Here is a 13,987-nt window from a genome sequence, read left to right on the forward strand (position 1 = left end):
GGGAAAGCCGGGCCCTCGCAGCGCGCGTGCGCCGGCGGCCCAATAGCGGCGAGCCAAGCCCGCGGGGCGGGGCCAGTGACGTCACGGAGCGCCCTGAAGGAGCGGCGGCGAGTTAATTTGTGAATTAGCGAATTACAGCGCAAAGCACCCAGGGAGGGCAATGAGCTCCCTCGGACCAACACAATACACACCCGAGGCTCCTACCACGATCACGCTCTTGTATTTCACCACAGGGACACATCTGGTTTTTGAGCACCCGGGCTGCTCAGCGTGGCATCTGAGATAGTGGAGACTGCAGCGCCTCAGCACCCACACTGCACATAAACACTACTCACCTGGGGTTACGAATGAGAACCATCCCTGCCGAGGGAGACAATGATGGCAAACTCACTCAGAGAAGATAAATACTTTCTTGAAGATAAAACACAAGCACCAAACCCTCCTCTGCACAAGGCTGGAGCCACAATCGCTTCTTCCACCAGTGATTATGCCCCTCACACCCATAAAAAAATCATATTTCAATACTGCAAACAATGACATTAAGCAACTCACCCACAAAACAACTTTTCACCCAGGGTAACAGAAAAATTTCACACTCAGGAATGAAAAAAAAAATAACCAAAATGTTTTCACCATTTCATAAAGTGTTTATTGAGGATGGTAACACAGGATAAATCATGCAACAGCTCAGTAAAAAAAGGGAATCATTTAAAGGATGAAGAATGGTAACTGGTGCTGCTGATTTTGAAAAGTTTATAAAAAAAATATTAATTGTCCAAAAGTGACATTGAAAACCACTTGAAGCTGAACATGGAAGTTGCTTATAAAGCATTCATTAAAAAGAAAATGTAGATATTGTTTAAAATGATCACCTACAGATTACTGCAATCAACTTACAAGTCTCCCATTTCTATAGCTGTAATGGTGTAGCAGGGCTGTACACATCCAAAGTATTTAACCCTCTTTTCCTGAACAAACAATACAGTCACAAACACGTGCCACCAGTCAGTACAAGTGCACCTCTTACCCTTCACAACCTGCACTGCCAAGTGCTTTCATTATTGGGATTACCTTCCCAAACATCATGGCAGAACAGGAAAAGGCCCATCCTTGTGGCTTGAAGCGATTTCCTCATTGCCCTCTTGCCATCAGTCTGTTTTAGAAGGGGAACAACTACGAAATGTGACTGTTCCCCTTCTGGCACCAACAGATATTTTGAATAAGGAACTCCATGTCAGCAGATGGCACAAAGACTGGGCACCAGCACATCACATCAAACATCGGTGGTTTCAGATTTAGAGTTGACATATATTCGCCTTTTGGAAAAAAAAATAAATATAGTGGAATGAAAATTGAATCAAAGGGAAAGAACAGATGACTACCATCCATCAAGGATGCACATATCTGTGCACTGAAAAACAAAAAAAAAAGGAAAAAAAAAAAAATCAGTCATTTCAAAGAAAATCTTGAAAATTAAAAAAACGTTTGCACTTGTTCCTGGTCATAAACAATCTCACAAAAATCTCACTTTTGGAACTATTCCAATTGAAACCATACACTGAATTTATTAATACAGTATAAGTTTCTTTATGTAAAAAATCTTTATACATAGTAATAAAAAAGATAAAGGCAAGATGCATCAAACAGAAATCTGCTGGTTGTTTTTCCTCCGTTCTTACAGAGCCGCTGATGACTACCTGCACTATAAAGAGCTGTGTTTCTGACTTTCTGTCTCAAGCATCTTCGCCTTTGCTTGTGATAAGGATTGTTCTGTCCAAGCATCCAAAAGGACAGATGCTGGTGATGTTTTGGCACTTACGCTGGCAAACTGAGCTTCTTTCCCTTGAGTACTGTAAGGAAAAGTAGGGAAGAAAGCAGTTAGCAAACCAAAGCTGTGATGCAGGAGAAGCACACATTGCTGAAACGTCAAAGGGACCAAACCCCATCACACAGAGTCCCTTTGTTATGAGATAGGTACACTGCAGACTGTCCTCCTAAGCTGCCTCTCTTTAACACATACTGGTAAAACTAGAATCAACAGCAATTCTAATCTTGCCCTCTTGTGGCACCCTGGAATTCCCACTTTTCACCCTCATAGGACATACCAGCCCATGATCGTGGTCTCTTAAGAGTTATGACTAAAGTAACACAGCCCCACATAGCTTTGCAGTTACATAATGGAAGGTGGAATGTGAGCAAGGGCAGAATTACTAATGCCCCCAGCAGAAGTGACTGCTTCTACAATCAGCACAAACAGAAACATCCCAAACTCTTTGGATTCCCAAGGTATTTAAACCACCGAGAAAGGTGTCTGTAAGCCTGGGATCTGCACATGGCAGTGCAGGTGGTCAGGAGAAGCAGGACGTTCATGCTTATCAATGGAAGGCAACTGCAACATGTATTTAGCCCTACTTACTTTAAGTTTTTCTGCAAGTTCACCAGACCATTTACACATTTATATTCTACCTATACACAAAACCAGTCCTCAGAAATGCCCCACAATAGCAGAAAGCACACTTGATCAATTAAGGAGATTTCAGCAATAATTTACACCCAGAATAAACAGCCTTGTAATGCCAATACAGCAGATTCCTACGAACATATTAATTGCTACATTCCACAACCTGAAGCTGGAGGTTACTGCACTACTTACCTTTTGTAACATACAAATAGAAGAAGTCACAGTACAGAACGGTCTGGACCACACCAGCAACAACAGCTATGAGGTCAAAAAATCCCTCAAAATAGTAGCGCCAAATCCAGTTGACTAAGTACAAGGCACGGTACAGACCCAAGAAGAAAAGATAGTGAGTAGTGATGGTCTCTGCTTCCCCAGTTTTGCTGATCATAAAAAGTTGAGGGAGAATAGCAACCGATTCAAGATAGATGGAGAAGGTCCACAGTATCTGAAAGGAAAAAACCCGCACGTTTATTCAAGTGTCTTACTGATAAGAGAAGGACAGAAAACATTTGACTTGGCTTGACTTTTCACTCTCTAGCAATGTTATGAATGAATACAGGTACATTATTTTGGCAAACTTTTTAGGTACAGGAAAAACTAAGTGAAAGCTTCATAATCAACCACAGGATGGCACGAGGGAACCTTCCTGGCACGGAACACTCTCTCCAAAGCAGCTGTGCAGTGAGCTGGCACACACAGGTTCACTCACCAGGAAACCTGTGTGCATTCAGCTCAGGAGTCACAGTACCATGAAATACAGCTTACAGAGCTGGTGCTGTGAAAAGCTGCAGAGAAGATGAAGTGCTTTCCCTCCCCATGTTCTTTCACCTTTTATCTACTGGTTTAAAGAATGAGTTAATACAGAACAGATTTTTAAAGTAATGTCTCAAAGTGCTGCAATTCAATTTCCTTTACTCTCTAACAGAATTGTGTAACTAATAAAGCTTCAAATGAAGCTCAGTCCACTTAAAATAAGCATCTGAAGTTACTCTCTATTTCATGGGAAAAATTACTTGTTTGAACTCTAATTTTTAATATACTTTTTCTGTCAGGAAAATGCACAGCTGCACTTCAAATACAATGCAATTCTTTCTAACACTCCAGACCATTTGCAGTTCTACAAAATTTAAGAAGTATTCTAATTCCTTTTGTTTTCACCAGGTGGCACTAACTATTCACAAACTGCATTCTGGGGCATTTCTTTTACAGACAAAACAAAAGGAAGGATGCTGCTGAATTAATATAACCATCAGAGTGTACTGGGAAAAATATAGTCTTCTGCTTAATAAAATAACCAATGTTGATAATAATGCTGGTCTCCTGAGCTGTCCTTAATTTGCACAGACATCTACACTCCACAGATGCATTAAGGAAAGGATTAGCCTGAACCTACTAAACACCATTCCTCCGTCAGCCTAAAAACGCTCATCTTCACGTTCCAAATATTTTCAGGAAAAAAAAAATACAGTCTCCTGCCCACAATCAACTCACCTCCAGAGGAGAGAAGTCATGATTGACAAGGAACGAGAGCCCACCGACAGGAACGATCAGGAACTCCACTCGGAAGGTGTCATGGTTTCCATCGTAGGTGGCCTTGAACTTCATGTAGATCAGGTACACGGTGGCGTACGAGCAGGCGATGTAGATAAGCTGGAGAGCAAGGAAAGAAAAGAAACAAAACCCAAAACAATCCATAGAGGTTGTAGGAACAGATCAAACTCCCCGAACAACAATATCCCCAGGCACTAAGAGGAGTAAGTGTGGTCTGTTCTGGTTGGTTGCATTGTTTGTTTATATGATTTTGCAGGGTGTTGGTGGTATTTAACTTTGTCAACACCAGTGACTCTGGGATCTACTGGTTTTGTTGCTTTAAAGGCATCACCTGTCTTTGGTTGAAGTGACTGTCCAAAGGTGCTTTGAAGACCCTTTCCTGAGTAGACAGAACTAAGAAGTGACTGGGGAAGGAATACCCCTTCTGCAACTGCAAGGGAAGCACTGGCCCCAAACATTTACATTAAAAATGTGCAGATGCATCCATGCAGTAATGATGGAAGGGGCCTTTCAAAAAGCCCAGCGTGGTGTAGCTCATGTGGCAATTAAAAACTTATTCAACAAGCCCCATTCAGACTCAGCCATTTAACATATCACAAATTAGCTGATTTGCGTTAGACCTTTAAACACCTCTAAAATCTGAAGAGCGGCGAGTGGACACTGTTCACCAACCAACAAGGCACAAAAGCTGCAAAACTAACAAACTGAGAAGCAGCTAACCAGAATTCGGTTTGAGCTGAATGTCTAACGTTACCATTTTTAATGGTTCTGGTACAGTAGACTTCATAGCTATTCCCCGTGGAAAAAGCAAAAAGCCTCATTTTACAGATGAGAAAACAGAACCAGAGAGAATTTATGACTTTCTAAAGGTCAATCTGCCACCATCAGGACAGAGCTCACACTGTCCTGGAGTCAACATAGTACAGCAGACTAGACAAATAGTTTAGTTTCTGCCTCAGTTTCATCACAAAGATTAAATATTCCACACCATTTATCACATTAAATATGGGTTCTTTACAACTGAAAAGTAACTGATTAGGAAGCCCACTGTTTGCAGATGCTATTAATCACTAAAAGCTCTGCTCACATTAACAAAATGATGCAAATCCTGTATTAAGGAACACAGAATCCAAATGCTCTGCTGCATGAGCACCCCAACTGACTGGAGATAAAAGATAAAGGACAGGATACAGGGAACTCCTACTACAGGTGTAAACTAACAGCAATTTGTATGGTCATAGAAGACACTAAGATAGTGTGAATGGATCCAAACTCCTTATATTACAAATTTCTTCATGACACTCAACAAGGTTTCATTTTTAAAGATACCAAATTAAAAGAATGTTAGAAAAATGTCTGCAGAGTGCACTGGCAGAAATGCATCCAATACTCAGCGACAGGTACCATGAAAAGGAAACTGTAAAATACAGAATGCTACAAATAACAAAAAATAGTCTGCAGGTCATTAAGAAAAGCAGATAGGGTCAATCTATGTAGTTCTGTATATATTCCTGGAACACAGAAGAAACTAATTTTCCTAAATATCTGACAATCAGTGCCAGACAAATACAGCAAGTTGGTACCTGTAGGTTAACTAATATTTCTCAAAAAATACTGAAGAAAATCCCAACTCTACAGAAATTAACAACTTTTTTTTTGCTGCAAATAATAGTATTTTCTTCAGATTAGAAAGTTCATCACCTTATGCTCTGGGTAAGCTGATCTGTAGCAGTTCCTATAGACTCCTAAACACATGGAGATAGAACAAGAAGTTGTGTTGGGACACTCAAGCTTCATCTTGACACTGCAGTAACGGGCTGAAAAGACACTTATGTCCAAAAGCCTTTCTAAGCAGTAAACTTAGAAACTGCAATAGAAGCTTCCATTTTGCAAGTTAATATTGGATTTGAACAGAGGACCACTCTTTAATTACTGGAAAGACTCAGTTTAGTGTGAAGTTGAGTATCACAAGTGTCATTTCCCACATTCATTCCATTTCTAGTCAGAAAGGCTGCAAAACGAAGACATGGTTGTGACCCCAAATCACAACCAATACATAAACTGCAAAACCCCCCAAGGGGCTCCTCTGGGGCACCAACAGTACCTTTCAGTAGTCTCAGAAATTACATATAGAAAAAGCTTGTGTTTCAAGAATATTTTAACCCACAGCTCTTCATCTAGACTGTCAATATTGAAACTTAGGCACACACATGTGATTTGTTAGAAGTGTGAGTTTAACATTCAGAATTTTATTTTACAGTATTATTCCCCTAATTCTTCCACACATGTTACATTACTGATTATCTAAGTCTTTTCTCCTGGCAAAGTTACACTATCCTCTGAATTAAAGCTGAAAAGCATCAAGAAAATCCATGAATAAAGGAACTGGATTAAAAAAGCTCCTGCTCTGGTGCCACAAATGCACCAGTCTGAACTGGTGCCACAAATATGCTGCACTCTCACAGATTACTGCTTTATTTTTTTGTACTCAGCATGAGAATTGCAGGACTACATAAGAAATAACAACCCCAAACTGAGGCTCCCTAACATTCAGTGGGCAAGTGAACAGGGTATAATCTCATGGAAGCCACATTCCTAAGAGAGTGCTCCTGTCAACCTCTGATCAGCCTCTGACCAGACACTGGTTGCAATTCTGGCAGTGCATTCTGAATACTAATTTACCTTGTAGTGGATAAAAAGAGATTTACTTATGCTCTGATGTCTCAATTGAGAAATACAATTTATTTCAACCATTCTCCCAAAAGCTTTTATTTTCAATAACCAAAATAACACTTGTTCTAAGCGTCACAGTCCCCATACAAACAGGTTTTAAAAGCTGCAGTAGAGTGTGGAAAAAAAATCAAGGTTTTGAGTCCATCTTCCACATTCTTTATCCAAAACCCAGCTTAACTTATTCTGTAACAATTGTGCAGTGGGCCATTTAAAGAGGTTTTTATTAATGAAATTATGCACTCTGCAAGCAACATCACTGGCTTTTCTAACTCTTCAGTATACTCTACCTTCATAGATGTGTTATACAATGAAATGAATGAAGTGAAGAGGTCCAGGTAACGGGTAGTGAAGACCAGTGCAAACAGAAGCTGGCTTTTCCCAGAAATACCTAAAGTGATAAAGGAAATAACTGATTATTCAAAAAGTGATGATGTGCTTTAAAACACTTGATGCTGAGGATGAGAAAGGATATAGCCTTTATTTCTCTGCAAGCTGATTACACAATTAGGACAAATTCCAAGCTTCCAAGGTGTACAAACATAACTATAAGCCCAAATAGCTTAGTAGTGTGAAAACAGGCAATTCAATTCAGAAACTTAATTGACCACATGGTGGGAAAAATAACAAACAGTCAAAACCAGATGCTACTATGTACTATTACAAAATTTTTAAAAGAGAGAGAAGTGAGCTAAAATGTCAGACATCTACATTGCATCTTCAAAGCAACTTTTGATTCTAGGCCAAAGCCTCAGTGTCAAAATGTTTGCACTTAACTTCAGGCACTAGAGCTGAGTTAGAAGCATAAAAGCTTTGCACAATTCAGCCACTAAAAGCTTCTGAAAACTGGGCTGAAGCATCTCTCCATAATACTGATGTGGTGGTGTGTCACAGCAGGGGAACAAAACAACCTACCCTGTGCCTCTATCTTGTTATTCCAATTATTCTTGTTTTCAGTCATCCAGGGTGAAAATAATTGAATCTGTTCAGCTAAGCATGCAAATCTCGTTCAAAAAACAAGAGGGAAAAATACTCTGTAGGAGAGGGTTATGATGCAAGGCTCAAAATCCTTGTCCCTTAATACAGAGATATTTCTATAAAGGCTTTTAATAACAGTGCCATAAAGCAATTAACAGAAGGCTATCTGTTATGGTTATTGAACTCCTTTTTCACTCCAGCTTAAGGAACAGGGAATAAGCTGCCCCCAGTGAAGGAATTTTATGTTTATGTATAAAGTACAGGAAAACTGAAACAGTAACAATTAAAAAGGAGGTTGTTGGCAACTTTCATATGTGAAATGTCTATGAGGTGAGCCTGACGTGCCACCTACAGAACAACCCAACTGCAGTGTGGGGAACAGCAAATGCCTCAAAATCTACAGCTATGAGGCTGTAAAGCTGCAGAATAAAACCTGCAAGTATAAAAAAACAAAGCAACCCCTCCCCCAAAAGAAACACAAACAAACAATTTCCCAAAATTTAGAAAAAAAAAACCCCAAACATCTGACATTTCTTGAACTAAACTCCATTGCACAGACAGCTGCAGCAGCACCCTGGGCTGTCCCAGGTGTGCTCCCCAGCATCACCACTCGCCAATAAAACCTCTCAGCAAGAAATGCTGTCCGAAGGTCAGAGCCCACAGGACAAAGAAATCCACCTGGACAGATCACAGAACAGCAGCACACTGCAGCATGTAATTACACTAAATTATTTAGCATGCTATTTTCTTTTAGTAACTAACTGTAAACAGCAAAAAAAAAAAAAAAAGGGCATGTAAGATACATTAAATATCGATAACAGCTATAAATTTGGATCTGGATATACTGTCACAGACATACATATACTTGACAAATTCCTCTAAGCCACCAGCAGCCTCACCTCCTCGACCCCAAAGCTGTAATTTTTATTAAGGCTTTCAATACTTTCACTGATTTTTTGAACCTTTAAACCCATCCTAAATCCAAGATTAGACTCATTTTCAAGTTATGTAGGCTAGACTACACTAGGCAAGGTTCAAAGTGTAAACCAAAGGCCTATGGAGAGACAGGAAACTGGGAGAAAGTAAGATCTATACCATGAGAAAAGATGGAGGGAGGGAGTAGGTAAAGACTCTGTTGTATTAATTTGATGCACTTCCTTCTCCCTTTCTTATTACACCCACAAACATTCCTTAGTTCTTGAGCTAAATAAAACCATTTTTATTTCTTCTTCCCAAGCTCTGGGCTCAAATCTGGAAGAGCCAAACCTTTCCTTTTTGTTCCATCCTCACACGTGGAAAAATTCCTTCAACTTCCGCGCTCCAGCTTGGCTAAAAGCCATAGCATGAAACTTTAATTCAAAAGCTCTGCTGATTTTCACTGCCAGGGAGGAGAGCAGAGCTGGAATTGTAGGACTTTCTGATCAACTTCATTTTGCTCTGGTGAGTCAGGTAAGGAGCAAGAGGCCAAGCAGAGGCACTCAGCCAGCCCAGCTCAGGAGCGTGTACAGCACTTACTGACTATGAACTGCACATCACAGCCAGAAAATCTTTAAACTAAAGCCTTCCAAAGGAAAGTCAGTCCATACTTTGCTATGAAAACTTCACAGACTTTGTGAAATAATAAAAAAAAAGGTAGTTTCGTTCTGTATTAAGTTCACATCAGCCACAGAAACACACCATCTTTGATTCTGCTAATAAAATACTAACATTAAGAATGCTGTACCTTCAGTTAAAAAACTCAACCTAATTCTGAAGACAAATTTTTCAACACAGAAAAGGAATATTTTCTTTCAAAGAGAGAGAAGATATTCCAAAGCTACCTAAAGCAGCAGTTTTTGAGAAAATACAAGCAAATTGGCAGCAGCTGATGGCAAAGTACTGTCTAAAGTCTTCAACATAAGCGTATGATCTGGTCAATAGTAGACACATAAAACTGAGATACAGCTACACTACCTGGGAAAAGTTTTACATATTTACTACCTACACTACTTTTTTAGAGTATTTAGCATATTTCAGTATTCAGCCTTGCAACTGCAGGTCACCTTTAACACTTGACAAATGACCAATATGTGCAAATCAATTTTCAGGCAGTAATTTGCACTGCAAACAATCTAATTTTACTTGAAATGGGAAAGAAAATACAGTCTGAACATGACAATATTTGAAAGCACAGGATTCCTCAAGTCTCATGAATTTTCTAATTATGACATGAAGCAATAATGGAGTTACCTGCTACATTCTCCACAGCTCTTATCAATAATTTTTGACCTGCTGAGTGGCAAACGTTTTTCCAAATTTTAAACCTGGATACTCAAATAACTATACATGCAAAAAACTGTTTCCCTGCCAGCTCTGAAATCATAATTTGATTTGCTTTTCCCTTGTTCTCTTTTCAATATATTGACTAAATTAGATAAACATTTAAGTTTGTCAAATGCTTCTGAAACACAGACTGCTCCACAATGCAGATTAGCCCAGCCTCACCTATTCTCCTCAATTAGAGGAGTCTCATTTTAGAAAAGAAAATGGGGACTGATGTGTCTTCAGGAAGCAGCAGGTTGCAGCAGAGGTGCACAGGCTGTCTCCCTCATCTCCAGCTGCTTTTACAGGCCTTCCAGCTCCTCTTGGAACAAAGGCTCAGACACGGATGCAACCAGAAGAGAGGAGTCGGCACCATGTGCTTTGCCAGCTCTTCATGGATCACGGCCTTACAGTTCAGCCCTGATTTATTTTCTAAGCCTCTGCTGCTGCAAAAGGGCACAGTTACAGCAGCAGCTGGTTTGCTCACATTTCCTCAGTCGCCAATAACCAGGAGGTATAAGTTTATTTAATTTATAAACTGCCCTAATAACCATGCAATGTAAAGGAATGGCAGAAAGCCCTCTAGAAGAGGCTCTTAGCAGCTGCTCAACATTAACTGGTAATAATTTAGGTGTTATTGTCCTGTATGACTTTACAAACATATTTTATGCAAATATATATTTACGAAGTTTTCATCAGTAGAAACCTCAACTGACAACAACGAACCATTACAAGGAACAGAACAGAGCGCAAAAAATAAAATTCTTTGAGGTGTTTGTATTCTCTAGGCAAATTTGTTAGCCCTCAGACACTGATCTCAGCAGTAACATGGATCTGGATTTACTCCTGAGGACTCAGGCAGAACTGGAAGACTCCAAAAACATCAATCCTTGATAAACACATCCCTCTTTCATTTTTTTTGCTCAGGAAAATGAATGAAACAGACATTTCCTACTGAAAGAGCCCATGCACGTGTGTGTTCAGGGATGCTGGCTAATCTGGGAAAGGGAAGAGCTGAAGGCTCTATGTAATAAAAGCTTTCTTTCCTGTATGACTGGTGTGAATCTGCTTTCCTTTGAAGAAACCCCTAGTAATAGAGATCCTCAATCACAACTGACTTAAGATAAGCAACATCAGATCACTTTTTAAGCAAAAAGATGGGGCTAGGTCACACTGTACTATACTGTGTAAATAACCTCACGTACAAAGGTCACTTAAGAATCTCTTGGCTCAAACCCTATTTGAATTTTAGGCTCGCACTAGAATGTCTTTTTTCCTTCTTCAGACAACAAAAGATATGTAGTTTTTAGATAATTAACTCTGTTGTTGTTTGTAATCTCAACTGCCTTTCTCGAGTAAAACACAGGACAAAACCCTACAGAAGAAGAGAAGAAGGCAAGGCCCTCTCCTGCCAGATCCAGACAGGATTCCTAAAGCACCAGAGCCTGAGCCAGGTAAATGCATTAGGAAGGTGCTCTTGCACCCCATGACCTCGGGAACAATAGTTCTGTGCTGCTGCTGTATGTGGACCATGGAGTCATTTGACTGACCTCATTTGTAAAGTTAACAACAGTTTTTACTTTAAGTTTGTTTAAAACCAAAGCTATTAATATACTTTTTAAAAATCAAAACTATTCATTCACTCTTTTTTTTCTTTGCACTATCAAGTGATTATCAAATGACTTGACATGAAAACATACAGAACCTGTACTTCCTCTTACCTGTAGTGTAAATCTCTTTCATTTCCCCATTAGCAGTTATTTCAAGTTACAGCTTAAACTAATTCTTCACGCTTTTAACTGAAGACTTTACGAATACATCTGCTCAACAATGCTAACCCGGTATTTGAATAATATCTCACGTCAACACACGGCAAACTGATTTCAAGAATAATCACCCTCACTAAGGAAGGAGCAGCTCACTGGAGAGAAGGCAAAGCCAAGCTCACAGGCAAACCCCGGTGCACGGCAAAAACGGTATTTGCAGGGCAGGCGGCCCGACCCACGTAACACACCGAGCGCGGAAATGCCCATTTTGAATGACAACAACTCCCAGTTTTCCGAAAGAAATCAGCTATGCTGCAGTTATGGGAACTGCCTGCAATTCCCTCCAACCACCACACCGTACACCAGGAGGGAGAGAGCGACGCGCAGCCCACGGGATTCGAGCAGGCCCGTGCAGAGCAGGGGGAGCAGCCGCGATCCCACCCGGGGGGCGGCGGAGCGGGGCTCGCCCGGCCGGGACCCGGCGCTCCTCCCGCTGCCACGTCAGACGGGCCCGCCGATCCCGCCTGGAATCTCTGTCCCACAGCTTCCTACTGCAGCCGGCCGGGCAAACAAACGCCCTAAAACCGGCACGACCCACAGTCCAGTTCCCGCACAAAAGGGGAGCGAGGCCGCCGCGGAGGGAAGGCGCGAGCGCGGAAACTTCGGGGGCTGCGAACTGCGAGCCCGCGGCTCCCGGCGCCGCTCCAAACCCGGAGCTGCCGTGGGATACGGGCGGCCCAGAGGCCGAGCAGGGCCCGGGAAGGCGAGGAACGAGCTCCAGCGCCTTTCCCGACGGCGGCGGGCGCGGGCAGGGATGGAGGGAGGCGGCTGCCCGCCCCGCGGGGGACGCATTCCTCCCCCTCCCCTCCTCCAAACCGGCCTCCCCATTCATTCGCCCGCCGCCGGGGAGTTACATAAGGAAGGACCGACCCTCCCGGGCACGGCCGGAGCGGCGGTGCCCAGGGATTAAAGTACAAATAATTGTAACCACAACACCGCTCAGGGAACGGCAGCTCCCGCCGGCGCCCCCCACCCCGAGCGGGGATGCGGCTCCTCCTTCTCCCCCCCATTCCCGGCTGCCCACCCGCTTCCCTAGTGCTGGATTTGGAGGGGGCCGAGCCGAGGAGAGGTCAGCAGGAGGACAGAGCCCCCTCCCCTTCGCGGAGGGAGCGACCGTCCCTTTTCACCTGCGCGACCCCAGTCCCGCCCGCCCGCCCCGGGAGCCCTCGGGGGCGCCCCAGGGGGGTCAATCCCCCCTCGTCGCCTCTCCCCGCTCCACCACGGCCCCTCCCGGGCCGGCGGGACCCCCCACCCCATCCAGGCTCGCCGGGCTCCCCCCAGGGCGCGGCCCCGCGGGGGGATCGCAGCAGCCACGGCACCGCGGGGGCGATGCCGCCCGGCCCCCGGCGGGGCTCCCCCCGGGGGGGGCTCCACGGCCCGGAGCCGCCCGCCCGGTCCCGCCCCGCGGCCTCCGCACGCACCCGCGCAGGAGCGGCTCTTCCAGATCTTGAGCAGCAGGATGATGATGGCCGCCAGGTGGGACAGGTCCCCGGTGAGGCGGAAGATGTTCATGGCGGCGGCGGCAGAGGCGGCGGCGCAGCCGGAGCCGGGGAGCGAAGATGGCGCAAGCTCAGCGGGCACCGAGCGACGTGGCCCGGGGACGTGGCCAGGCAGCCCCGCGCCGGTGCACGCCGGGAAGCGGGGGGGGAGCGCCCGCCCCGCTCCGCCCTCAGCCGGGGCCGCCCCGGGAACCGCGGGCCGGGCCGGGCGGGGCAGGGCTGCGGGGCCCGGCCCTCGGGGTTTTTGGGCGTCTAAACCAGCAGTTTAGATATGTAAGAGCTAATAAATATATATTAATAGCTGCTGTCGTGTTCTGTGAAAACGAGCGGTTGATTCGATGCATGTTTAGCATCTTTTTAGGTGAAAACCTATATAAGTTATTGGAGCGGGTCCAGCGGAGGCCGCAAAGGTGGTGAGGGGTCTGGAGCCTCTCCCGTATGTGAAAAGGCTGCGGGAGCTGGACCTGTTTAGAGAAGAGGAGACTGAGAGGGGAATCTCATGAATACATACAAATATCTCAGAGGCGGGTGCCAAGAGGATCACAGAATCATGGATGTCATAGAATGGTTCGGGTTGGAAGGGACTTCAGAGATTGTCTCATTCCACCCCCCTGCCTTGGGAGGGCTGCCACTCACTACAC

The 13,987-nt window shown here is 43.8% G+C and overlaps 1 protein-coding gene across 1 annotated transcript; it reads right to left on the minus strand.

Annotated features, from left to right (window-relative positions):
• Positions 1-624: 624 nt before the first annotated feature.
• Positions 625-13,481, minus strand: KDELR2 (KDEL endoplasmic reticulum protein retention receptor 2). Its single transcript, XM_051782124.1, has 5 exons — positions 13,269-13,481; positions 7,033-7,133; positions 3,953-4,111; positions 2,654-2,906; positions 625-1,850 (listed from the first exon to the last, which is right to left on the minus strand). The coding sequence occupies exons 1-5, from the start codon at positions 13,357-13,359 to the stop codon at positions 1,816-1,818; spliced, it is 639 nt and encodes a 212-aa protein (XP_051638084.1). The 5' UTR covers positions 13,360-13,481; the 3' UTR covers positions 625-1,815.
• Between the last annotated feature and the right edge of the window lie 506 nt (positions 13,482-13,987).

Source organism: Manacus candei, unplaced genomic scaffold (assembly GCF_025592945.1).
Source record: "Manacus candei isolate 608988 ecotype Guabito, Panama unplaced genomic scaffold, ASM2559294v1 h1tg000002l, whole genome shotgun sequence".
Taxonomy (NCBI): domain Eukaryota; kingdom Metazoa; phylum Chordata; class Aves; order Passeriformes; family Pipridae; genus Manacus; species Manacus candei.